Here is a 27,574-nt window from a genome sequence, read left to right on the forward strand (position 1 = left end):
TTCCATTATACCTTTAGACATGTCAATTATGTGGGAGCCTGAAAGATTCCTTGCAAGTTTATATTTACACTGCCAGTTGTTTTGTCAACATTGACTGAAACTGTGGTTACTTTTTTTTATTAAAAGTGAATCACTCTGTGTAATGGGTTTTTGGCAATAACATAGGTACCCATCTACATTCTTTTGGATCTGGCCATGTCTTCTTAAACAAAAACAGTCATAAAAGACATTTACTGTGATACAAAAACATATTGTACCTCCATTTCGATAGTCCTCCAGAGCATGTAGTGTTTGCTGAGGGGTTGTTCTGGATCTCATCACTTGTGCTGCGTTTTGAATGTGATTCTGTTCTGTTAGTTACCTTCCTGCAGGAATCTGGCAGAGTGCTTTTTGGCAAACTGCTGACTCCAGAACTTGTGCACAAGGGGAGTTGTCCGAATATGACCTTTGTAGTTAGTTTGGCCACATTTCTTTTTTTTCCCCAAGCCATCAGTAAGCATGGAATTAAATTTGTTTTGAATATCTCTCTTGACCACTATAGAAGCTTGCTAACTTTGAGTTTCTTTTTTGGTAGGGCTGGGACTAACATCTACAGTATTATGAAAGGAACATGCAAACTGTACTGAAAGACAGTATCTGCCAACTCATTAATAATAATATAGCACCTTATCATGCCATTGAGACATCTTAAAGCGCTTCACAGGATATACTGTAAACTGAATTGGCTGTATATTTTGTGGGTGAAACTCCTTGACAATTTGTGGAGTCCCACTACATTGTATGTATTACTTTAAACTTAACAAGAGAGGTGGGATTCCGCCTCTGCTGTTAAAGCTGAGACCTGGTTGTGTTATGTATTTATAGGCAGTCAGAGAGGAGAGGCGGACTTTACTGGAGAGTCATTACACCCCTTTTTTTGGGGGGGGGGGGGGGGCGGGGCGGGGGGTTGAGTTTTTAGCCATTTTGCAACATCACCAACTGGGAGAAATTTATCCCTTTCTCTTTTTTTTTGATGATGATTATTTCTCTCTCTCTCTGGATCCTGCCCCCCCCCTCTCCATCACCAGGTAAGAGCCCCCCCCCCCCCACCACCGCCCCCCGACACGGCTTTGTTGTTTAAAGGGACCACAGGGGTTGACATCGGATCGTCCGGTCTCCAAACTTCATTGCAAAGAAAGAGAAAAGATCTCTCGCTCTCTCTCTTTTTTTTAAAAAAAGACGTTTTATGCACTTTTTTTTAGGGAGATCCTCGCAAGGTTAAACCGAGAATCTGCACCTCCCCTCCTCTCCCTCTCCTCTCCCTCCTCTCCCCTCCTCTCCCTCCTCCCCTCCTCTCCCTCTCCTCCCCTCCCTCCTCTCCCTCTCCTCTCCTCTCCCTCCCTCTCCCTCCCTCCTCCCTCCTCTCCTCTCCCTCTCTCCTCTCCCTCCCTCCTCTCCCTCCCTCCCTCTCCTCTCCCTCCTCTCTTCTCCCTCCTCTCCCTCCCCCTCCCCTCCCTCCCTCCCCTCCTCTCTCCCTTCCTCTCCCTCTCCCCTCCCCTCTCTCTCCTCCTCCTCTCCCTCCCCTCCTCCTCCCCTCCCCTCCCTCCCCCTGTGCCCAGGTCTCTTTCTGGTGCACCAGGTCGTCAAATGCACAGACAATAACATAACAAGTGTTTGCAAACTGTATTATTCGTCAGTCGTTAAGAAAGAGAGAGAGAAAAAAAACAGAAGTCGCTGGGAGGGAACGCTCAGCGGAGCAAAGAAAGTGAGTCAAATAAAAAATAATAAATTGCACACGTCTTGAATGTGGAATAAATAAACGGGATCAGCACAAAAAGGAGGTGAGTAAACCTGCAGTGTGTGTGTGTGTGTGTGTGGCTTCTCCCTCTAAGATCCACAAACGTCGCCTCTGCAAAGCTATATCAAATGAGATTATTATTTATTATTATTATTTTAAAAATAAATAAATAAATAAATAAATAATTGCTGTCCAGATCAAACTGTCCCTCCTCATCTCACACAGCCACCCTCTAACTTATAACTTCAACCCCAATCAGAAACTCACTTGGCGCAGGTCACAATTCCCACAAATGTATGTGACCCTGTTTTTTTTTTGGATGCAGATCTGACACTCCCAGTGCAGAGCTGGGGTGCGCTACATTTGTCAGAGGTGCCGCCCTTCGGATGAGCCTAAACCAAGGTCCTATCCGTCTGTTCAGGTGGATGGATGTTAAAGATCCCGCAGCACTATTCGAAAAGAGAAGGGAGTTTCACTCTCCCCGCGTCCTGGCCAGCAATTCCCCACATAAAATCGGTCCCTCACTCTATCTACGGTTGTTTGTGGGTCATCGCTGTGGTGCAAACTGGCTGCCCCGTTTCACCCACGAAATACAGTCACTCACTTGTCCTGTGAAACGCTTTGAGACGCCTCAACGAAGTGGTAAGGCGCTATATCAAATGAGATTATTATTATTTTAAAAAAGCCCTTTTCCCCATGATGCACATTATTTCAGAGGTTTATCTGAGTTGGGTGGGGTTAGTGTTGGGTAATGTAGCCGCAAGGCACCGGCTGTGCAGAGTTCGCTTTACTGTCGGACTACACAGACCCCTCCAAGCCGTCAAACGAGCTGAGTTTCAGAACTGCTTATAAACGCCCTGAGACTTTTAAAAAAACATCAGCCTTTAAAACCCACGTCCCATCCACAATCTTCAGAAGGTAGTAAACTGCCTGAAGAGCTATGCAAAGAATGTCTGAGTGGCACAGTTTATGATGAGAAGCTGTGAGTGCAGACCCTTGTCAGTGACTGATGTACTGGAATATTCACGTGAATTTGCGGATATTCGCAAACCAATGTCAAACTAATAAATCGTCCTGAGAGCCAGACAGAAACCCTTCACTCAGGAGAAAGAGCTGTCACTGTTAAAGCCCCCTCTTCCCCCCTCCCTCCCTGCCTGCCTCAGTAAATTATTTCTGGTTAAACAAATTTTGGTAACATTGACTCGGTTAAATCCAGACATGCATTTAATAACACAGCTCCTGAAGATCTGGGGGTGTTTGCGCCCATTCCGTGTCTGACCTGCTGCAAATCTCTCCAGTGTGTCAAGAGCCGCTGAGAGAGGTAACTGCGCTGGTTCACGCTGCAGGTTATATATCATTCGTGTGAGCGCTCATTCAACCCTGCAATGAATCCCGGTTATTTCTGGTGGGCTCCAGTCCTGTGAACACAAGCCCCTGTGGGCTGTTTATCTGGGTTTGTGAGAGAATCACCGCAACCACGTTAACGCTTCTCGTGTTTCCATTCCTCTCCGAATCACCTTGAGACGCGCAAGAGATGTTGAAAGTCGCCAATATTTTGATTTGATTTATTATGATTTGAGCTGAAATCGAAAGAGAGAGAGAGTTTGTTGTGAGGTTTTATGCTGGGATCTTTTGCGATGCGATTGGAAACCACTGAATAAGGGAACATCCTATTTATCCTGAGACTAGCCCCTGGACCGCATCTGCTCAGTGGTTGAATGCAATGGAACAGGGATCAATCTCACCTGGGACTGCAGTGCTGGGGGCACGATTAGCCTGACCATTGAGAGACACTAAGTGTCTAATCAATAAAACAATCAGCCCTTAATTCCTGCTCCCCATTGGTATCCAGGGAATTCCCTCCTGGATGTGGTAATGACTAGGTGTGGGCAGGTTCAGGGTTGGATATAATTAAATCCCATGGTGAAATGGGTAACCTGCTGGGGACCAGTTTTTCTAGGGTCCCATGTGGAGAACAGTTACTGGTGCAAGCTTCAGGATGGTGCCTTCGGCTTATCAAACTACATGCATCTTCAGGAGGTAGAGAGGTAAGGGGCAGAGATATAAGAGTGATCAAATCTATATCATATTCTCTTTCACCAGTCTTAAGCTTTGTTAGTTCGAAATAAATTTGGAGCTCCCTCAGGGGCTCCATTGATAAAACCCCTGACTTGTGTGAGATAGCCATGCAGATAGGAGGTGTCCAATATTAAATTTCTGCTATGTGGAGAGTTAGCTGAGTTCAGTCATGTCTACGCCAGCAAATATAAAAATACATGTACCACTGTGTTTGTTCTAGATCAACTGTGTACTTTGTGGGGATTGGGAGTTCATCAGCTGTCAGTCCAGGCTGAAAGTACCAGGCAGTACTGGGGGAGTGTTGCATTATAAAAGTTGAGATTGCAGTTTAAGGAATTTTAGAGCCAAAGATGATCCTCTCTTAACTATGTTGTGAAACTGAGCTCCTCTTTGCATGTACAGGTGGATTTGAAAGATCCCATCACACTGTTCATAAAGAAAAGGGTGTTTCTCCAATTAATTGACCAAGAATCCTCCACATAAAATTGATTGTTCACTTTGTGATTTTCTGGGACGTTGGTGTGCACAACTTGTCTGCCTTTGTTTACAAATTACAGTCATTCTACTTGAAGCACTTTAAGACACTTTTAGGTAAAATTAATTATAGGTAACATTTCAAAAGGAAGTGTTCGTATCCGTAGCAGGAAAATGAAATATCCAGCATTTATATGTATCAAATATGCATTGTTTTTGAGGCAAAATCATACCTGGACAGCAATTGTTCCCACTTTGATGTATCTGGCAAGAGTTTACATTGCAGCAAAAGAAATGGGGCAGTGTATAGAGTCATTATGGAAGAAAGATATCTGAAGGTAAAGTGGTAGAACTCTCGCCTTTGAGTCAGAAGTTGTGGGGTCAAGCCCCACATCGGGACTTGGAATCACATCGTCTAAGCTGACACTTCAGTGCCGAGCTGGGAGTGTGTTGCATTTTCAGAGGTGCCGTCCTTCAGATGAGACATTAAACCGAGGTCCGATCTGCTTATTCAGATGGATGTTTAAGATCCCATGGCACTATTTGAAAAGAGAAGGGAGTGGGTCCTTGTGCCTCAGCCAACAATCCCCCAAATAAAAAAATTTGGTCATTCACTCCTTGGCTGTTTGTGGGACATTGCTGTATGCAACCGGCTGCTGCATTTTGCCACAAAATAAACAGTCACTGCACTTTACAGTATATCCCGTGGAGTGCTTTGAAACAGTTCAATGATGTGATAAGGCACTATATCAAAAGCAAGTATTATTACTATTAATAATAATAAAGATGTTTTTAAGCAAAAACTAAATTAGGTGAGAGAGACAGGAGAAGAGGAAATGGTGTTTTGAGTCTCAACTTAAGACTCCAATTCAGAGGTGAATTGGAATCCTAAATTGAGTGGATTTGAGAATACAGAAACGTATGAAATAAAATAGATTTTGAATTTCTCTGAAGATGTATTGGAGGTTATAAATATGCTGATTTTTTTATTATATAATGTACTTGTTAAGTTTAAAGTAATACATACAATGTAGTGGGACTCCACAAATTGTCAAGGAGTTTCACCCACAAAATATACAGCCAATTCAGTTTACAGTATATCCTGTGAAGCGCTTTAAGATGTCTCAATGGCATGATAAGGTGCTATATTATTATTAATGAGTTGGCAGATACTGTCTTTCAGTACAGTTTGCATGTTCCTTTCATAATACTGTAGATGTTAGTCTCAGCCCTACCAAAAAAAAAAACTCAAAGTTAGCAAGCTTCTATAGTGGTCAAGAGAGATATTCAAAACAAATTTAATTCCATGCTTACTGATGGCTTGGGGAAAAAAGAGAAATGTGGCCAAACTAACTACAAAGGTCATATTCGGACAACTCCCCTTGTGCACAAGTTCTGGAGTCAGCAGTTTGCCAAAAAGCACTCTGCCAGATTCCTGCAGGAAGGTAACTAACAGAACAGAATCACATTCAAAACGCAGCACAAGTGATGAGATCCAGAACAACCCCTCAGCAAACACTACATGCTCTGGAGGACTATCGAAATGGAGGTACAATATGTTTTTGTATCACAGTAAATGTCTTTTATGACTGTTTTTGTTTAAGAAGACATGGCCAGATCCAAAAGAATGTAGATGGGTACCTATGTTATTGCCAAAAACCCATTACACAGAGTGATTCACTTTTAATAAAAAAAAGTAACCACAGTTTCAGTCAATGTTGACAAAACAACTGGCAGTGTAAATATAAACTTGCAAGGAATCTTTCAGGCTCCCACATAATTGACATGTCTAAAGGTATAATGGAACCCCCCCCCACACACACCCACACCCCCCCCCCCCCCCCCCACACCACACACACACCCACACCTCCCCCAACCCCCCCACACACCCACCCCCCCCCAACCCCCCCCACACACACCCACACCCCCCCAACCCCCCCTCCCCACACACACACACACACCCACACCCCCCCAACCCCCCCACACACCCACACCCCCCCAACCCCCCCCACACACACCCCACACACACACCCCCACACACACACCCCCACCCCCCCCACACACGCCCAACCCCCACACACACACACATATATCTCATCTCGTCCGCAATCTCATATTGCGATGTGCATTTCAGATCTGACCTTTTTCAGACGACAGACAGGAAAACAGTAGTGTTTGGGTGTCGGGTCTACGGGTCTACGTAATGTAGAGTCCCAAATACGTGTATATATATATATATAATAGTGAAATTGGGCAGATCGCGACTCCGCGTTAATTATTTTTGTTATTAACCAGACAGACCCTGTTAATACATATATATCTCCTACACCTTACAGTCCCCCGATTTTAAAACTGCTCTCGCCTTTGGCTTTAGGGGGTCCCGGGTTTTCTAACCTGTCCTCCAGACAGAGATCAGGATCGGAACGTGGAGGAGGTAAGAACCACAGATAAACCCCAATAATAATGATGTACTATTTATTCCTGGTCACCCTGATATGTGTGTGTGTGTATCTCTCTCTCCCTCTCTCTATATATACACACACACACACACACACTAATGTAGTGAGATTATAAAGTGCTTCACCAGCGGGTTAATAGGTGTCGATGTCTATAGTTTGTTGGTGTTTCTGACATACATGTCTCTGTGTGTGTGTGTGTGTGTGTGCTTGCGTGTGTGTGTGTGCTTGCGTGTGTGCGTGTGTGCTTGTGTGTGTGCTTGTGTGTGCGTGTGTGCTTGTGTGTGTGCGTGTGCTTGTGTGTGTGCGTGCTTGTGTGTGTGCGTGTGCTTGTGTGTGTGTGTGTGTGCTTGTGTGTGTGTGTGTGTGTGTGCTGTGTGTGTGTGTGTGTGTGTGTGTGCTTGTGTGTGTGTGTGCTTGTGTGTGTGTGTGTGTGTGCTTGTGTGTGTGTGCTTGTGTGTGCGTGTGTGCTTGTGTGTGTGCGTGTGTGTGTGCTTGTGTGTGTGTGCTTGTGTGTGTGTGTGTGCTTGTGTGTGTGTGCGTGTGCTTGTGTGTGTGCGCTTGTGTTTTGCTCCACGAGATGCAGTGACGAACTGGAGCTTCGAGAGCCCCACATACCAAGAGCTGAAATCCGAGATCACGGAGATCCCCGCCTCCAAACTGATCCCAGAGGGCGGCTCCAGCGCCGACAGCTCAGCCCCCGGGGCACAGGGCTCAGGTACAGCGCACCTTTAAACATTCAAACACAAATTGCACCCCCTCAATAAAGCCCTTTTAATAATAATAATAATCCTTGCATTTGATATAGCGCTTTTCACATCAGGAGGACGTCCCAAAGCGCTTCACAGAACACACTGTAAAGTGAATTGACTGTATATTTGTGGGCGAACGCGGCAGCCAATTGCGCACAGCAATGTCCCACAAACAGTCGTAGATTGAAAATGACCAATTTATTATTGGTTTTGGAGGGATTATTATTAGGCTCTGTGTGGAGTAAGGAAACTTGCCCAAGGTTTCGCCCTGACCTGCCGGGAATTGAACTCAGGTCTCTCGCTTACAAAGCGAGTGCTCTAACCACTGAGCTACAGGACTTTTCTGTGGACACGACCAAAAAAGCCTTCCTTACTCGGGGAGACAACGTCCCGTAGAACCGGGTTCACTGTTGGTTTGCGTGTGCGCTTATTTATTTATTTATTAATTTATTTATTAATGAATTTATTTATCAATTGATTTATTTATTTATTATAGTATTTTTTTTTCCACGAGTTCTTTACCGTTCGCTGCAGCGCCGTTTTGAATTTCTGTGGCACTTAAAAAAAATGTCCAGTTAAGGCAAACCAACCAGAAAGGTGGCGCCGCAACACTTCTTGCACTGCAGACGCTGGAAATGCTGTTTGGAAGCAGCAGCTGAGGCAGGGTCAGTCCATAACCAGCTTCCAAAAGCAAACTAAATATAGCTTAAAAAAAGGAGCAAACTGCAGTGGCTTAGGGGAAAAGGGGCAGGTAAATAATTGGGATTGGAAGGATTACTCTCAAAAGAGCAAGTGCAGACATGATGGGCCAAATGTCCTGTGCTGTATGGTGCTGCGTTTGTGTGGAAAGCTTTGTGCAATGTACATTATGTAATATAGAATTGCATATAATTAATTACATCGTACATTATGTGTGCAAAGGCGAGGCTGTGTCGAAAATCCATAAGCTTTAAACCGAGGCTGAGGCACTTCATTCCTTTTCAGTTTTTGTGTACTTTTTATTTCTAAAATATAATTGCTTTGAGGAACCTGTGCACATTTTTGTGTGCTGGGTAGTGGAGCTCGGCATTGATCTTATTTGCACATGTTTAGAGCTTTTCCCAGACAAGTCGCCTCCAGCAGTAATACGACTGACAAATACAATGCATTGTACAAAGTATACGTTTGAAGAACTTCAACAGAAACTTAAGTTTTTTTAAGCCAGAAGGAACCACATCAATCACAAGTAACATTTAAAATAGTTGAAAGCCCCACTTTGACAACCATCAGTTTGTGCCTTTTGTACACTGATATGAGAGCAAGACAGTGAAATGCTTTTATTTGTCCTTTCAATTCCCACCTTTACTGTATTGAGTAGTTTTATTTAAGGATGGATAGAATTAAATAGAAACTAAGTTTCAATAGAACATTTGCCTGTAAAATAATCTACACTTTTACAGTAAAAACCTGGTGGGTGCTTTGAGATGTCCTGACATCAAAGGCAAGATTATTAGTTAATCTTGTGATCTTGAGCCACATTTCCAATCTCCCCTTTGTACCAGATTATTGGCACGATAAATAACCGAAGCCTCTCTGGAACTGAGCGTTCCAAGTGGACATCAAATTATCCTGGGAGCCAGGCGTGTGGGTACTTGCTCATTTCAAGACCCAAATTATTTAAGGTTACAGCTAGATGATTTGTGGAAAATAAGTGCCCGTTTTTACATTACAAAATAATTTAAGTGCTTTACTAGATTTTATCTCTCACCACTGTAGATTGTGGGGCGCTGGAGTCAGTAGGAGAACCAGTTACATTCCGTAAAGCCGACACATTTGCTGGCAGATATGGAGTTTGGATGAAGGATCCTGAACCTGTACCACCTCATACTCATGACTCCACCTGGAGGATCAACGCTGTTGGAACTGAAGTACGCCAGCTTTTTGAGTATAATGACCTGGATCAGTTCATGAAGGGCTACCCTAGTAAAGTTTATGTACTACCAGAATTAGTAGAAAGCACAGGAGGGACCATCTACAGAGGGTCCTTGTATTACCAGAAGCGCAAGTCACGAGTCTTGCTGAGGTACGAGATGAAAACGGAGACCATTGTTGCCCAGAAGGAGCTATCCAACGCAGGATTCCGAGGAGTATTCCCTTATTCGTGGGGTGGTTACACAGACATTGATTTTGCTGTGGATGAGCAGGGACTTTGGGTGATCTACAGCACCAATCAGGCTCAAGGGGCCATTGTGATCTCCAAACTGGACCCCCGCACTCTGGAAATCGAGAGAACCTGGACCACCAGTATCCGCAAGAAATCAGTTGCCAATTCCTTCATGATATGTGGGACTCTCTACACATTGAGCAGCTATTCTATACAAAATGCTTTCATCAATTTTGCCTACAATACTAATACAAACAGCAGCATGGTACTGAAAATCCCATTTGAGAATCGCTACCGGTACAACAGTATGACAGATTACTATCCAGCAGAGAAAAAGATCTTTGCCTGGGACAATTTCAATATGGTTATGTACGACATTAGGCTTTCCAAAATATGAAGGGCTAAAGGCCACTTCGCTCATGGACAGCAAGTGCTTTAGTTTCTTTAGAAAAATTAAACATTACTGATAGTTATAACAGCAGTATTTTGTGGACTAATTCCAGTACAACTGGAGATGACCAGCTTTAATCAGCAGTTGAAGTGAGCATTTTGGGGAGCAATATAAATGATGGATGCATTTGACTATTCTTGGAAATTTTATATTGCAATTATGTAAAATGCATACTGTAATACAGTAGAAGACTAATTATGTTCTCTGGCTTGTAAAATCGACTAGTCATTATAAACAGATACATTTAATAGGAACTGAACATTTTGCAACTTTTAGATTTCCATCCAGACATTTAATGTGGCCGGCCAAGTGCAGAATCATGAAACTGATTGCTTCAGTTAATGAGCTGGAAATTGTTTTTAAATGATTTAATACGACCACATTTTTCAGCAATAAAGTCCTGAGCTTTTAAAATTTGATACCAACTTAGAAGCAAAACACACCCAAACGAACAATAACTAGTATGTCACAGCAATCTGCAGAGAACGGTCATCTAAATACGAACCTCAGCTTTGTAATGCCACTCCCAAATATGGAACTTTACACTGTAAAGAGAATTACTAAAACATTTCTAGTTAGATATAAAACAGACAATAACCAAGACAATTGTGCATTTTTTTTATATATACTGCACCACTCATATTTTCTATCAATATCAGTTTTGCGAGCTGGGCTAATTACACGTTTGGAGTGAGATAAAACAGGTTTCATCCTCAATTTAACAGCTGTCCGAGAATGAATAGCTGCACCTTGTACCTAATGCATTTTCAGCTTTCAAAGTACTAGCACTGAATTTTCTATTTACCTTTGTAAAATAAAGCCGTTGAACATGGTATGGATTGTTATTGTACTTTTTTTTTAACAAGATTACATTTGTATAGCGCCTTTCACGTCGGGAGGTTCAGCAGTTTAACCGAGATTTGTGTGCGATGTAGTGTGTTGGGGGTACCAACTCATGGGACCTTACACCAGCAAGTTTCCTTTAAGAAGTTTTAAAAGCAGGATATTTACACGGATCAAAGTTTAGATCTGACAAGATGATTTGCCCACCCAGCCAAATTCTTACACATCTTGTGAATTAGAAAGTTTGCCAGGAGGGTTCATATACAAAACTCTTATACTTACACAGTATGAGCTAACTGGTTTTACCAGTAGATTTAAGATATCAAACACCATGATGATTACCAAGATACCCATCTTGTACACAAGAGACCATTCAGGGGTCTGTTACAGATGTAGGTTTGATATACAATATTGTGCTAAATAGATCAGAGTAGATTACAAACGTGTGGGACAAAAAAGCAGCAGTGGTAAGAATCTAAAAATTTCAGAGCATATTTTTATTAGTTTATGTAACCAAACCAAAGAAATTGTAAATAAGACCGTACATATTTAAGTGCATTAACCCTGTACAAATGAAAAATTTAAAGTATAATATTTCTATACCAATATGGCTGTTAACATTTGTACAATGCCAAATGAATACACAGTACAGGCGGAATACAAATCTTGAAATCAGACGTCACAGCTGAGTTTTCAAAGAAAGCAAATAAAAATGACTCGTCAGAACACGATTGATGGCGAGCCAGGTTTCCAGCATTCACTCACTCACCCAACCTCACCAGCCGTGCGACAAAAATATACAGATCAGAAAATCAACCTTAAACTTGCACTTTCTGCCAAAGGACTTGACTACCAAGAACAGCAATCCTTTTATCATTTTGTACCTTCATTAGCATTTTATCTATTTTTGTCAAACATGGGTAAGAATTATGTAATAAAAACACCTGTGTTGATAGCACAGTCACTAATTACTGATTGATCATAAGCAAATAGACAAGATATCTTACATTCACATAGTATAATATAGTACATCCTACAGCTATAATACTAGCATATGATCAAAAAAGGCAATATTAGACTTGTGATTAAATTGGGTTGCACCAACACAATGTGAAAGTAATAGGTTACAATAAAAGGAGATTAAACCCCTTTGTAGGTCTTTACTATAATTCGCTGCTTTGTTTCTGGAAAAACTTATTTTTGCTACAGGATTATTAAACACTCACCTTAAAAGTGTAAAACTGGTCAGTCACCATTCTCTGGCCCCTTACACCTATTTGCAGTGATTATCTCAAAGAAAATACCACACAAGTCAGACATTGCCTTTTTAAAGATTTTAATCGTCAAGACTCAAGTCAACACTAAGATTTTATCATAGGATTAGTTTACACAACCAGGCCTCTGGGCTCTCAAAATAATGATCCATCAGTTTTATCGAATAGTTCAGGTTTCACTTAAACTACTTCACATATCAATTTCTTGGTTACAAAAGAAATTTCATTTGGTGCTCTCTCTTGCTCTTTATCTCACAGAGAAGAGCCCCCTTTTCATCCTATAGATGTTTATTACAGCTAGTCTGTTCCATATATCATTTAAGATTTAGTTTCCTCTGGTTTGACTACCTGAGGTTTGATTGGTCCAGTTCGAACGGGTTTTGATGGTGCAGCCGGACTTGGATTTTCTTTGTCTTCAGGTTTGTCTTCTCTGCTGATCGGCGCTTCGGTTCCACTCTCTGCTGGCTTACTGCTCTCAGCTTTCTGACTTTTGCTCACCGTCTGCTTTATGTGCTGCTGCTGCTGCTGCTCAGAGAAGAACTTCTGTGTGGATTGAAGCACCTCCGCCCGCTGCTTTGCCTTAAAATGGAGATCATTAGATTATGAACAAGCTCAGTCACTGGAAAGGTTAAGGCAAAAACCACACTTACAAATCAATCCTTCACAAAAACACAGAAAAGATCTAAGAAAAGTGAGCAATCTTCAAAGAACTCCTCAACCGATTTAGGTGGCCTTGGAAATCAGAAAGTAAAAAGTAATCAGCTGTGTCAAATATAACAGCAATTTTAGAGTGGGTTTTGAAGAATTTGCATCGGCAGTATATATAAAAATAAAATTTCTAAACTTCGGAATGATGTGCTGTGAATGAGAATACAAATCAATAGATCAACATGGCAAAAGCTTATAAAACACTCACAAATATCACTTTGTGGTGAAAGCTTCTACATTTTCAGGCTTGAATATCCATACGATCCTAGATTATGCAGGCTGTGATCATTTGTTTTGGGCATTGTATATAAAAAAAAAGTTTTTCAGTCTAGCTTATTTCTGGCTCCCAACCTGCACACACCATCCATATCCCCTAGAATTCTCCCTGTGGCTATTGGTGCCATATCTGTAGTTCAAGGCTAATTATATAGATCCTTTGTGTAAAGAACCTCTTTGTATAATTTCGCCACTTAGGATTCGTTGAAGATCAGTAAGTGCTTAGCATTTTGTTGAAGAAAATCCAAGCATAAATCGTGGAACAGCGATTAGGTGTGGGTGAAGGGTGAGGGAAGGAAAGAAAGGCATCACCACCATTATGGCAGATAATTCAGGTCTGATGTTAGAATGCATCTGATGCAAACCTATTCAAGTCTATTCACAGGAGAAAATGGAAAACTCGAATGTAAACAGTACATTACCAATGAGGGTTTTAAACATCCTGCCAATTTGTGCACCAGAATATTGATGCATTGATATAACTATATAAATGCTATTATAAAATTCTCGCAGTACACAAAGGTAACTGTCATTCCCAATGTCAGTGATGTCTATGTTGGCCTAAACTTAATGGAAAATTTAACGTTTTAGATGAAAAACAAGTCTTATAAAACTGTGTGCACAGTCCAACTATCCAGGGTGATATACCTTCTTAAGACTCACTTAGTGAGTCTTTCATGAAGTGTCGAGGTTTCTGGTATACAGGGGGTCACTCGTACAAAACCCAAAGACATTCACGTGTGATTATCACAGCAATTCTAACCTTCAAATCTTGTTCAGCCTTCATTGCCGCCTGGGCCTGATTTCCACGGATTCCCTGGGTGGGTCCAGGAGGAAGCCTTGTTGTGTGCTGAGGGCGAGCATGGCAGATGATACCTGCGGTCATTTGGGGTTGCATCTGATTTGCCAGGGGCATTGGAGGCCGCTGGATAGGAGCTGAGAAAGTATTTCCGTGAGGTGCTCTTACCAGTGGAGGGACCAGGTTGGGTTGGGAAAGCATCTAGTGAAAACAATTTCAAGGAATGTCACTCATCTGCTGGATGGACCATTATTTTAAATCCACTGGAAGGATATCTCAAAATTATTTAAATGTGCTAATAAACAGTTTAAAATAGATGCCAGTAAAAAAAAAAGCGATCTCATAATTGATGCATATCCCCAGGACAAAATAAAAATGGTAATAATCCTTGCATTGTTATAGCGCTATATCACGTCATTGATGCGTCTCAAAGTGCTTCACAGAATATATTGTCCAGTGGATTGACTCGGCTATATTTTGTTGGCAAAATGATGCCAGTTAAGATGCTACAATTTGGCCTAATGCTCCCTAGGCTAGGGAAGTGTTTAAAATTAAGGGTTTTCATATCTGATTTCTACCTTGTAACCCCCAATAGCCTACTGACTCTCACCATTTAAACGTCCTAAAGAATGGTCACTCATACAAGGTCCAAGAGCAACGCTGTTGGCTCACAGAACTATACCTGAAGCAGGAGATATTAGTGTAAGGACCGGAGGAGAAAAGGTTGAAAACTGGGGAGAAAAATGTAACCTTGCCAGATGTTTTAACCAAGTTGATAAAAGTAAGCATTTGACAGCCTGAGTTTCAGATGTAGATCAAGCTGGGTAACTGGATTATTAAATGTGCTAATAAACATTTTAAAATAGTAATATCCTATTGTGCATTACTGGATGGTATTTAGTACATTTATCCCATCTTAGTTAACACAGGGTATTTCAGAAATTAAATGTTCAAGATGTCTATGTCAGTCTACACCAAAATGTTGAGGGTTTCATCACAGCACTGTCAAGATCTCTTTCTGCATTTGAACTGGACAAACAAGTTGGAATTTCAAACTGCAGTGATTACAAAGCTATATATCCAATTCAATCTGGTTTTAACAATCAAGAAAAAAAATGGAAAGCAAAACCAGAAGGAACAAGGTCAACCCATAGCATGCTTCAACTAAACTTGAACAAAATGTGCAAAAAGAACAGGAACAAGAAAAATGAGATACTTAAAATTAGAAGAGCTTAGCAGTAATAGCAGTAATTATAGCAATAGAGACATAGCTGATTTCAGTAGTTTTATTACTGCAATGAGTAACATTTGTGTTGACATCTTATTGAACAAACTGATCTTACAAAACAGTTTGGCCCAGTGAGAAAATTCTCCACATCTAAAAAACACCAGATTATAGTAATACCTCATCCAATAGGCGCCCTTAAGAGGCAAAAGAAGAAGAGGTCTCGCTGTTCAGGCCACTTTTTCATCTAAAGCCAATGGTGAGCAACAGTCTAAATTTACTATTGAGGGCGCCAACCGTACTAACAAAGGCAAAATAATTCAGGTATGATGAATTATTATTAGACTGCCATTAATGGTGCGCTTGCACTGTCTCAGTCCAATTTTAGGTACTGTTGCAACCAACAGTCAATGTATTTTATTGCTGAATGGGAATGAGAGGAAAACACCAAGTGCTTGAAAGAAATGGTGCATTGCAATTGATGGTCAGAAAACAAAAGATTAAAAACTGCTAAAAACAAAATCTTTACTATGCAAATTTTCAACACTTAACTCAAAATCATTTGAAATATTTAAACAAAAAAAAGATTTTAATCTTTGTGTACCTGTGGTGGGAATTGTGCGGGGAATGGTTGGGTCATCCGAACCCCTGCCATGTTGGAGAACTGCTTCTGATAGATCATGTTGTTTATCTTGCTGGATTGGCTGTTCGGGCTGGTGGAACTGGTCCTAGAAATGGGATCAATTCAAAATTGTTTCAAATAGCTCATTAGCTTCACACAGCTCGATTCAACTGCAGAGGTTAGGGCTTGAATTTCATATTTAACCAACACATTTCTAATTAACTTTTTGGAAAGGGTTGCAACTCGAAAGGTTCAATACCAACATTAAGGAAAAGCTGTTAACTAATGACAGGACATCAAAAAGAGAATCTTTATGTAATGAATATGCAATGCTTTTACAGGGTGTGGCATCTTGGGTTTTACCTGAACGGGCTGGAGGTTGGGGTGTTGGTTCGTATATTGATTGGTGGTGTAACTGGTTTCATATCCATACCGCTTCCAAAAGGCTTCAGATCCATATCGCTCATCTGAAATAACAGAAAATATTAATTTAGATCAAACTAACTTGTTTTAGAAAAGCTTTTTATATTTTTTTTGTAAAATGCGACAAGGCCTTTTACTCCAAATGCAAAGCTCAAGATAAAATCTGGAAACAGATGAATGAACAATTTTACAGTGGGTTTAAACACACACACACACACACACACACACACTGTGATTCGCTGCTGGTCAGACCCCCTCATGTCACACCTTGCCTGCTGCAGACATCATGCCAGCTTGGTGTCCAGTTGCAATTAGACCTCTGAAAGATTGGTTGACTTGCGCTTGTCTACTCATGCTCTGAGCTTGGGCTTGTGTTTGAGTGTGCTGTATAGCTTGTAGAGACTGTGGTAAAGCAATCAGGGGTTGCCCTGTGGATCCAAAGTTTGGCATGGAAAGCTGTGAACCTGGCATAGGTACAGTCATCTGGAGAATAGAAACAACAGGTTTTAACATTATTATCAACAGTCCCAAACATTACCCAGTCAAAAAGCTTTAGTTTCATTTGAACCACAAAGTATCTCCTTCCACATCCGCTACACGGTCAATGCCCAACTATGTGGTTCGCTTTTCCGCGGATAATAATCCCTTAAAAAAAATTAAATTGGTCACTTCAATCCACGACTATTTGTAGGACACTGCTGTGCACAATTGGTTGCTGCATTTCATCCACAAAACAGTCAATTCACTTTACAGTGTGTTCTGTGAAGAGCTTTGAGACGTCCCAAACACGTGATAAGGCGCTATATCAAATGCAAGGATTATTATTATTACTACATTATTACAACAATCAACAAGGGCGCCACTTGGAGGCGAGGGTGAGACCTTACACCTGATGTTTCAACCAAAATGAGTTCTCAATCTCAACTGTGCTGACATGGGGGAGGCAGTGCAGAGGCCAGACACTCCTCCATAAGGAATGAAAAAAAATCAGAAGGGTCAACACTCTCTCTTGTGCATTTCTTAATAGTCAGGTAGCCAGCACTGGTAGAAGCCTGAGAGCAGGGCTCAACTGGTTCCCTCAGCTTGCTAAGATGACAGAGCCAGGAAGAGAAGCAATTACGCCCAGTTTTTTTTTGAGAATTAATGACCTATAACTGCAAATAGCAGCTGAATATCAAGAAATCAGATGATGCACATTAATGAGATTGCATTGGCTAATTTTTTTTAAAAAAGTAATTTTAATGTCATCTTGTTGGGTCCTTGATTTTATTTTGATGATTTTGAATCCAAACATGAAAAGTTCTCAAAAATCCTGAAGTTTTTTACCTGTTGTAGAGCAGGGTTGGGTGACTGAGCTGCGCTGTAGTAGTTATTCTGGCCAGGAGGTTGAATCTGTCCTGCGTAGAGGTTGGATGGCTGGGTGAGACCCTGCCTTGCCTAAATTAGAGATATGCAGATCAAGTTAAAGGCGATAATAGGCACATCGCCAGTTGGAATCATTTTAAATGGCATACTTTCTGAAACTGACAGATTAAAAGGGAACTCTACTCTATTGTTAAAAAATAGTAAGCTACTCACCAATGCAATTCTGGTGCCCTGGACAATTTCAGCTTGTATCACAGCAGAATAAAGACACAGTTTTGCAACTCAATAGTAGCCAGATTTCCCAACAAGAGGTAGCTTCACAAATGTGAAGCAAAGATGGGAGAGCTTATTCAAAATACTAGGTTGCAAAATATTGTTCCAATGTAAGTCAAATGACAGTTCTTTGCAAAGAAATATTCTGAACAATGCCTCTCACCTGTGGTTTCTCCCTCCAGGAAGGCTGGTTATGTTGAGCCACAAGAGCAAAGGAAGAAATATAAACTTCCTCGCAGTGAAAAGTAGAATGTTACAAACTGAATTTCTCAGAGATTAAGAAACTTGCACTAGGAGGACAAGGACAGGTGCTTCTATTGAGTAACAAACAAAACTTTTTTTTGACTAGTTACCGCAAAAGAGAGCCATGCATGGCTTTGCCCCCAAGCAACATATTCAGTTAAATTTACAATTAAACTGTGTTTCCAGACAGGGCAAAAGCAAACACTAAAACGTCAAATTATTACAATTCAAAATAAAATTCTCTTTATGAAAATATCCACCATCAATACAGAAAATGTGCATGTCGTCTACTATAAAATATTTCCTTAGTGGGAGTACTTACTTTCCTATGAAAATGCTGAAAGGTATGGTAGTATATATCGTAGTTGCTTGCCTCGGCCTCTCCTGTTCTCAGGCCCTGCACATGCCATTGAGTAGAGTTCCCCTTTAAAAGTAGACCCATGCAATACTTTTGATCATAAATACAGATGGAAAACATTTCAATGCAGTCTACAACATTGCCCTTAGTGACCAAACTAAATGATAAAGACTTTGGTACATACCTGTATTAGATGGGCATCAATAAGCTGAGAACCACCAAGGCCTGAAGCCTGATTTAGTGAATGGTCATAAAGAATGGGAATGGGCTGTGTGTTGGATGTCTGCTGAAATGCCAGACTAGATTGGGCTTTAGCAAGATCTTGGGCTTGTACACCTGGAAAATTATGCAGAGTAGTACCAGAGAGAACGACGGGAGAAGGCGGGGAAAGACTGTTTTGCATGAAAGCCTGTTGAGACCTATGGGAAGAAACAGTGTGGAATACAAATCAGAAATCTTGTTAGGACATTTTGGGAAAATGTTTTCTAGTTGCATCCTAAATATAAAATATTTTTCATTATTAAAATGATCTAGCCGACAAAAACAGTCAGTACTCAGTCTGTGCTGCGTTTCTCTTTCAGAGTTACACATACAGCAATTTTTTTTTTAAAAAAGTATGTAGAGTTGAACCAGTGAGTGCCACTTAACCTGAAGCAAAGGGAGAGAAATGAAATGGTTTGCAGATGCCTCACCTAAAAGGTTGCAAGGAGGTGTTGAACATTTCTTGGGCTTGTGACACTGAAGGGCCTCCTCCTAAGCCCATTTGAGCCTGAGGCGGACTCTGAATCGGTGCATATATTGGTATTGAAATCTGCTGAACTGCAGTTGGCTAAAATGGAAGTTACAGAAAAATAAGTTACAGTAACATCATTCCAAAGAAAACACTTCATCAACACTTGACAAAATACTTACAAAGTACTCTTAACACTAAAACACATTTACTACCAAATAGAATATCTTACAATAATAGACAAGTAATAAGATCCTAAAAGAAACCTACTTGTGAGAGCGCTGTCTGGAAGCCTTGTTGCTGTGCCAGGGAAGGAGCCAGTCGAGGATGTTGTGTACTGAATAGGTGGCTGGTATCCATATAGAAGGTCGGGATCTGACCTGCAGGAACTATAAATTAGATTGAAAAGTTGTTATATAACAAAGCAAAAAAAAACAGAAGGAAGTAATTCGGCCCATCCAGCTTTTGTCAGTGCTAGCCCAATCTAACCAAATAAAGTCCCAATTCTTTATATATTCCCTTTTATATTTACTCATTTTTCAACACAAGATACACTGAGCAAACAGCTTCCTAAGGAGATTTGTGTGGTCCAGTGGGACAGAACATTAATTTTGCCTCTGGAACACTAGCCTTGAATTAACTGACTGACAGAAAACATTCACATTCTAAAATAACCATATATAAATAATATACATAATATACACACAATAATCCATGCCATCACTCGTGTAACAATCTACATACATCAACAAACTACAACCCACTCTGCACATCAATAAAGCAGCAGCACCACAGTTAGTGAAATCAGATTGCCTGATACTTTGGTGTTCATGATTAAGCGAACCATGCTCTCTTACTACATTTACATTGGATGGTTCTACTTTTTTTTGTGTGGGGGTGGGGGAGAAAAGGAAGAGAAGTTTACAAATCAATAGAATGAAACACTGGCTTGGCAACTCAAAGCACGACGACACACTAGGTGCTCCATTAATGCCAAACAATTACTTCATAGTAGCAAAACAGCTTTCAAGCAACTCTTGATCCGAATGACCTACATTTGTCATTATTGCATACCTGCTGCAGATTGGGAGACGTACACCTGTGGGCTCTGCTGCTGCTGGGAAATGAGTGATGGTATGCAGCCCAGCTGGGAGAAGTGGCTTGCAGCAGCCATGTTGCTGGTTTGCATTAGCTGAGGTTTTACTTTACAAATATTGGGTGGGTCTGAGGTGGTCGCCGTTTTCGTACTCAGTGAGGAGGTAGTATACGTCCCCGTTCCTGATGAGACCAGAAATAAACCAGTTCACGACAGCAGCACTTTATGTATGTACAGGTACAATCTGATCTATAGTTCTCTTGCAGTCACTGGCTCCACAAGACAAATGCATAACGAAAACCAAGAGCTCACTATGGGTCAAACTGCCCATAGCTAAGTGTAATTAGCGCATCCCCACATCATTCTGTCCAGAGCATCCGTTAAGTTGTTTTTATTGGAGATGATTAGCTTAACATGAGTTATGAAGAATGGCTGCAAAGGAAGGCCGATGCTCCACAATGAGGTCTGGCGAGGATTCTTTGTTTTATTAAAAAGAATAACTCAAGCTGTTTAGAATTTTATTCCAATTTGTTTTATATTAACACTTTTCCGAACTCTTTTTAACACTTCAAAATGTTGCTTTTAGTATTTTGCAAGCAAGCTGGTGTTTAAATAAAGCCAAAGAAATGTAAAATCAACCCATCATCATCATCGAGGAAACAGCATAAGCAACAGATATATAACTATAGTTACCTGACAAAGGGGTAGTGGGTGTGACTGAGGCTACAGGAATAGGAGGCATGGAAGCACTGGAGAAAGAGCTGTAAGTACCGGTGTTGCTTCCACTACCACTGGTGATTGGTGATGTTGCAGAGGTCACTGGAACACTTTTTTCTCCTACGTTTGGTGAATTTTCCCAGGCCTTCCGAGCGGATTCCATCTTAAACAAAAAATGTGTTTTCTTTTTTCAGCCTTCTTTTACTTAAGATTTCATTTCAGATTTTTGTTTTTCCACTTTAAGAACAGCATCTTGTATAATAACAGTTCATATTTAAAAAGCAGACAAACAATGAACTATAAATAATCATTAACATTTGAAGTACATAAGTAGATAATCGGTATCGAGATGCATCAAACTGAAAAGGATACCTGTAAATTAAACACGAAAGAAAATGAATAGAAATGCATGTTCAACCGCTTGCCTCCACCCTAGTAACAGCGCACGATTTCTTCTCAATTTAATTTCAGCGAATGGGATGCAAGAAATGGAGGAACTTGAATCAATGATTCATACTAAGCAGCAGCTAGATGAACCTTGGAAACAGTGATTCTATACCAACATAGACTTAAACCCAACAATAATGTGACGCGGGTGAAGTGTGGCGCACCAAAGCTTCAATTATTGCATGAAATGAGATGCAGCTTGTATCAAGTCTTTTAAATGTGATCAGTTCATGCTGCACAATGTAGACAACGAAATAAACTGGCAACAGTCATGAAGAAATGGCTACTTGGGATCATCTATACTGGGCTTTATCAAAAATGAATCAATAAGATACCCACAAAATTGACTTCCTGTAAATTTCTAAAGAAAAATGACATAATGCTGCTTTAGTGCTGCCGAAGACATGTCTGTGAAATTATTCAATGAATTAATGAACCAGTTGATGTTCCAAAACATTCTACTCGACAGATATTTTGCTCATTATTGCTTAGATTATTAACCTTTGTTCCACGGACTTGAGGCTTTCATATTTTAGCTTTTTCGATAGAATACTAATGCCTCACAGAGCATCTCCACAGTAAATAAAATGAAGGAATAGTAACCACCAGTATGGACTTACTTCAAGGAAAAGACCAGAAGGGTCTCAAAATCACAGAGATAAGAATGGTGAACTACCAGTGAATGGATCTCAGCCACCGAATGAAGAGAAATGACAGGTCTCAAAAGAGCAGTCTTCCAAGATAAGTTAGTGACAAGAGCTCACATTTGGAAGTATCCAAATTCCTTTCAGAGGTCTCAAAACTAAACAATGTTCTCCCAGAGAACCCAAGTGATACAAGTTTTGTAAAAGTGATCACCCAGGAGAAAAGATCAACATTTCAAGATAAAACCTCTGCTATTGAACAACTTTCTTCACTTCAGATCGTATATTACAATGTATGCTAATTTTGCCAGCTTCAATAAATGCATCTAACATTGCTAACAGTTTTCAAATGCCATTCCAAGTCAATAGCCAAACCATCAGCTGGGTGAAGAACTGAATGAGGAGTGATAACTCTCCTATGAGCAGCAAGATTTGGTAGGCAATGCTTCGTGTTAATGCATGAAAGACAGTTTGAGACCATTAAAAAAATGATCAGACTTGTATACTTCGGTTTGATATTTGACATTGTAACATAAAGTGTATTTGTAGATGAAGGCAGCAGCCAATTTGTGCACAGCAATGTGCCACAAACAGCCATGAAGTGAATGACTATTTTTATTTCAGAGATTGTTAGCCAAGACGTCGGAAGAAACTAGCATCTTTTCAAATGCTGTGGGATCTCAAACATCCACCTGAACAGGCAGATGGGACATTAATTTAACGTCTCATCCGAAGGACAGATTTCACTGTCAAGAGACAGCAAGCTGCTCTCAGTTGCTAAAAACTGGAACAACAGAGTTGAGTGATCAATGCTGTGAAATCTCCATGAAATTAATAGGATCCTCTAGCAATTTTAGCAATCTGTTCCCATGGTGGTGTTGGATGGATGGGCCATTCTACAACAGGTAGAGGTACACAGCAGTGGCAGATTCATGGTCGTGGTCCTGAATGCAGTCAATGGGAATCTTGGTATGGAGATCTGAGCAGACCAATGCTACTGCGGTTTCTGACTGGTCTACAGGCTATTACAAAGTTGCCCTGGTTGTCGTTGCTATCCATTGATCCATTCTCAAAGTAACTCAAAAGCATTTTTGTGCCACTTGCGTAACCATCAAGCAGTTCCTCCATTTGCTCAACGAACACATCTAGTATTTTATTTTTGCCGCCTGTAGTGATTTTTTTGTCACTTAATGTGAAAGCTTCTTGCTTCATCTTTTGGAGCAGTTTCTAAGCACTGAATGTACCAGGTTGAGGTTGGCCTGACTTCCTCTGACTTCGGAGTGGCTAGATGGCACAGGACATCTCTCAGTTTCCTAAAGTATTCGCAGCAACCAATGCAATCCGTTTGTACAGTAAGAAAGCCCAAGGCAGATTTTAAATTTTGAAGTATTTTGCATCAAGGAAATATTGCTCCCATGATAGTGAAGCTCCTCAAATACTTTACATACCAAGCTTAAAACCTTTGAGGGGCTTCTGTGACACTGAGAACTGTGCTGATACAGAAAGGGTAACTGCACAAAGAAATAACAGCACACTTTTAGTTTCTTACCCATGTGGTGAAAAACAAGGACCATTAAGAAGTGTGGGAGTCTGAGTATCACCCAACAGCACACTGTTGAAATGGTCTTCAAAAGAGGCGGTCACTTTTTTTTTTTGAGGTGGAGGGGGGGGGAGAAATCCACAAACCTAGGGTATGTGGAAAGCATCAATAATGAAGCAGCAGCAGCAAGAGGACAAACAGGACTGTACAATTAGAAACAGAAGTTTGGAGTCTTCAAGTTTCAAAGGTGTACAAAATAAATTTACCTTGTGTGTAAAGTGCAGTTGCAATGTTTTCTGCTCTCCACTGCCTGTAGCCATATTACATACATCAGCTAAGTAGATATATTAAGAAGTTCCTACTAATACAGTCTATGATAAGTTTAATGGTCATGGGAGATTTAGGTATAGGTGATGGAAGGCAAAATGTAGGGTAAAACGATGTATAAAATGCATCACACCCAGCTCTCTGCGCACATCAAAATACCCCATAGAGGGATCAAGTACATACCTTGAGGGTGAAGTCGACAGTGGCGGGAGAGACTGGTGTCAGGCTGGAGCTCTGTTGTAGAGTCTCCCTCCTGGGGATGGGAAGGGTGTGGGGCAAGGGCACCTGAAATGCAGGCAACATACATCACACTCTCACTAGAATAGCTACAGTATCCAAAATCGTTCAGAAAAATCCTAAGAACTAATATTTACATTTAATATATTACATGTATAATATATTACATTGGGTAGGATGATTTTAAACTGCACTGAGGTTGCATTAGTAAAGATAAATATTGCACTAAAAAAATGCCACGCAGAGGCTCCTTCAGGGCAGTTATGCAACAAGCACCTGAGCCACACAGACATTGAAGGTTCCAGGTTTCGATCCCTGGCATGTGCACAGTGAGCTAAGCTGGGCCACAGTAGGAATGCTGAAATTAGTCTCAGAGACTTAATTAGGGAGATTTTGACCGACCCTTGCCTTTAAGGCTCTTACATGAATAACAGCCACCTGGACAAAAGTATTGGAGGGCATCCGGTGCTGCGGAACCTAGTAGAAGGAAAATGGATTCAAATGCCTTGGTGGAGGGGGGGGAAAAGGAAGGGGAAACGAGGAAGGAGGGAGAAAATTGGTAAAGTAAAATACTCCACACCAATAAAACAAGCCTATGCCACCTAAACATGATGGCATTTCCTGATTAAGAATCAGAATTTATTTGACCATAAAGTATATTACTTTATGGTAAATGAAGGAAAGAGAATGCCCAGCGGTTTATAAAAGCAGTTTGTCATTGGTGATTCACCTAACAGAAATAAATAAAATTATTTTGGGTTGGCATACTTACATTGCCGACCAGGGCATCATCTATTTTGCCACTGCCTGTTGACACAGGATCGGAGAGTGAAGTTGAAGGAGCTGTGTAGTCAGTTACGGTCTCCTAAAATACAAATCCATCTCCATTTAGATGAGATTTTCAATCCAAATCTAAACAACCGCATTATTTTAAAACCGATTGAATCTCCAGTACACAGAACTCAATTATTGGTTACTCAGTTTATTTCTGACATTACCTTTGAAGAAAATTCTGGAGCTGTCACAGAGAGGATCGTCTTTACTTCAGTACTCAATTCCGTCACTGATTTAGTTTCTTTCGTTACTACAGAATCTGGGCTTCTGACAGTTGCAGCTGGAGTCTTGTCTTTTCCTTCCGTTTCACCTTGCTGGACATCTTTGACCTTTCGGTTTTTCAGTGATCTCTCCTTACCAATGGGGCCAGGTTTATGCTCTTTGCTCTCCACTAGGCTCAAGTCCGGAAGCTTGGATTAAAATGGATAATCAGTAATGGCTACTCAAAAACATATGTAAATGTGCAAATTTTATCCATTAATATAATCTTCATTGTGAAATTACCCAATTATAAAATGTAAGCCTTACTCTGCTGAGCTAATGGCAATATCATGCAAATCAGAAATGTGCTGTGTAGTGCAGTTACTAAAATTAAGCAATCTACGAGCATGCAAGCCAGGTTTAAGCAAATTGTGGACATGCATATTACAAATCCCAACTGTGCTCTTAGTGATGCGTTTTCATTATATTTAAATCTGGGAATTTGCAGCAATGTCTATGTCCAACTGCTTAACTTTATTTTAGATGGAAAGGCTAATGGAGACAATTTATATGACAAGCTCAGGCTTATGATCACCTTTCAGTCAGAAATTGAACTACTTAAAAAAAAAACTACTTACTTTCTGAGCTTTGATTGGACCGGCGCGAGGTTGTTTCTGTCGCTGTTCTTTTGGTTCTGGTAGTTTATTCTCAGTGGCCTTCTCAGCTGGTATCACCTCACTTGCTGGTATAGTAGTGGTGGTGATGGTGGTTGTGGTGTCAGTGACAATGCTGCTGCTACTACTGGCAGTAGTGGCACTAGTTTTCGATGCACCTGACAGGCCAGATTCAGCTCCCAGTTCAATTCCACTTTCCTGATTGGGCTTGGATCCCTATAAATAAAGGAGTTTCAAAAGGCAATCTGTGAACTCTGGCATGAAGTGATTAAGATTCACACAGCTGGTTTTCAAAAACAATTGTGAAAGGGCAGCGTACCATACCCATTTAAGGGCCCTTAAACATACTACATTTAGTGTTACTGCCCTGTAAAACAATATTTTCTCAGTAAAAACCTCCTTTCCGTTAGCTGCCTCATTTATACCACCACCTCAACGCAGACCCCATCTCAATATAGGAGAAATCGTACAAGAATTACAGCAATTTCATTTATTTTTCAATCACCAGAGAGCAATAGATCATTCCCAAATAGATCTCAGCATTAACTATGCATTCAAATGTTTTTTGAACACATTTACACGTTATCTTGACATACCTCAGGTGATGGGGTGGATCCAAAAGAAGTCAAAGGCTTGTTCCATGCACTGACTGATGGAGGCTGGGGAGGACTAATTGGTCCCACTGCAAAAGAAAACATGAAAACCGTCCAAATGTTAATGTTAATTTGAACAATTTAATCACAATTTAACAACAGTAAACTATTTAAAACAAAGTGCGATTTCTGTTTTGAAAATGCATGGTCAAATGCAGAAGGTAGTGGATATATAAAGATAAGAGTATTGCAAGCAAGCCTCAATATCTTAGCATAATGCGAAGTGAGGTGGTGGATGTAGGACAGTACCAATTCAAATGCAACATTTGTGAGACTAGCCCATACCCATTTTTAGAGAAGGCAAGTGCAGTCACAATCAATCTGTCAGAAAAGTAGGAACTTTGCTACTTATCATGGGAAGATGAAGTAAATTTGATGAAGCAACAAAGTGCTACTATTATCCACATAGAAAATAGCCCACTTTCCCCTATCAGTGACTGAACTTTTATAAAATGAATAAAATTCACACTAACGTTTTTTGGTGCCGTCAGAAAGGGCAGCAGAAGAACTCGATTTGTTTTCCCACAGCTCTGTCTCCACTGCACTATGTGCCGGAGTCGGGAGCAGTGCCTTTCCAGAGACTGGATACTCGGAAGCATTTTCTGGAGGACTGCTCCCTCCCTGCACCTGCTGCTGGACTGATGTCGGTACTGAAGGCTGAGATGCAGCTGGAGTTAGAGCTAGAGCCTGCAGTTGGGGCTGAGCTTGTGGCTGGACTGAAGCTGCAGTCGGAGCTTGAGCCTGAGCTTGGGCCTGTTGGGCTGCTTGCTGCTTCTTTGCAAATCGTGGAGGGAGTTTAGAATTCTGACCTCTCCCCTTCTCATTCACATTCTTCTTGCTCCAGTTCTGCAGGAATAAAGAACAGAAATGACAAATACAGGATCACACATTGCCTTTTATTGAATGTACACAAATACTAGATGGAAGACGCTT

General features: G+C 40.8%; 2 protein-coding genes and 1 non-coding gene across 3 annotated transcripts in view; 1 reads left to right on the top strand and 2 right to left on the bottom strand.

Annotated features, from left to right (window-relative positions):
• Nucleotides 1–6,704: 6,704 nt before the first annotated feature.
• On the top strand, nucleotides 6,705–10,965 carry myoc (myocilin; the record flags this gene model as incomplete). The annotated part of the gene is given in 3 exon segments (XM_007895626.2): nucleotides 6,705–6,764; nucleotides 7,373–7,504; nucleotides 9,294–10,965. Coding segments are annotated over 3 exon segments (977 nt in total), but the record flags the coding sequence as incomplete, so codon positions are not given.
• trnat-ugu lies at nucleotides 7,807–7,878 on the bottom strand. The gene has a single exon. It is a non-coding gene; the product is annotated as a tRNA-Thr (tRNA).
• A 492-nt stretch (nucleotides 10,966–11,457) lies between the features above and the next one.
• prrc2c (proline-rich coiled-coil 2C) overlaps nucleotides 11,458–27,574 on the bottom strand; it is a 37,520-nt gene continuing 21,403 nt past the window's right edge. The window contains 18 exon segments of the mRNA XM_042335521.1: nucleotides 11,458–12,828; nucleotides 13,997–14,233; nucleotides 15,862–15,985; nucleotides 16,243–16,346; nucleotides 16,570–16,785; nucleotides 17,629–17,739; nucleotides 18,506–18,607; nucleotides 18,726–18,960; nucleotides 19,234–19,370; nucleotides 19,542–19,660; nucleotides 20,346–20,549; nucleotides 21,061–21,247; nucleotides 24,226–24,327; nucleotides 25,052–25,144; nucleotides 25,278–25,523; nucleotides 25,953–26,204; nucleotides 26,585–26,670; nucleotides 27,115–27,487. Of these exon segments, the coding sequence (XP_042191455.1) occupies nucleotides 12,568–12,828; nucleotides 13,997–14,233; nucleotides 15,862–15,985; nucleotides 16,243–16,346; nucleotides 16,570–16,785; nucleotides 17,629–17,739; nucleotides 18,506–18,607; nucleotides 18,726–18,960; nucleotides 19,234–19,370; nucleotides 19,542–19,660; nucleotides 20,346–20,549; nucleotides 21,061–21,247; nucleotides 24,226–24,327; nucleotides 25,052–25,144; nucleotides 25,278–25,523; nucleotides 25,953–26,204; nucleotides 26,585–26,670; nucleotides 27,115–27,487 (3,189 nt within the window). The 3' untranslated portion in view covers nucleotides 11,458–12,567.

The sequence above is a fragment of the Callorhinchus milii genome, unplaced genomic scaffold (genome assembly GCF_018977255.1).
Source record: "Callorhinchus milii isolate IMCB2004 unplaced genomic scaffold, IMCB_Cmil_1.0 Scaffold5, whole genome shotgun sequence".
NCBI lineage: Eukaryota > Metazoa > Chordata > Chondrichthyes > Chimaeriformes > Callorhinchidae > Callorhinchus > Callorhinchus milii.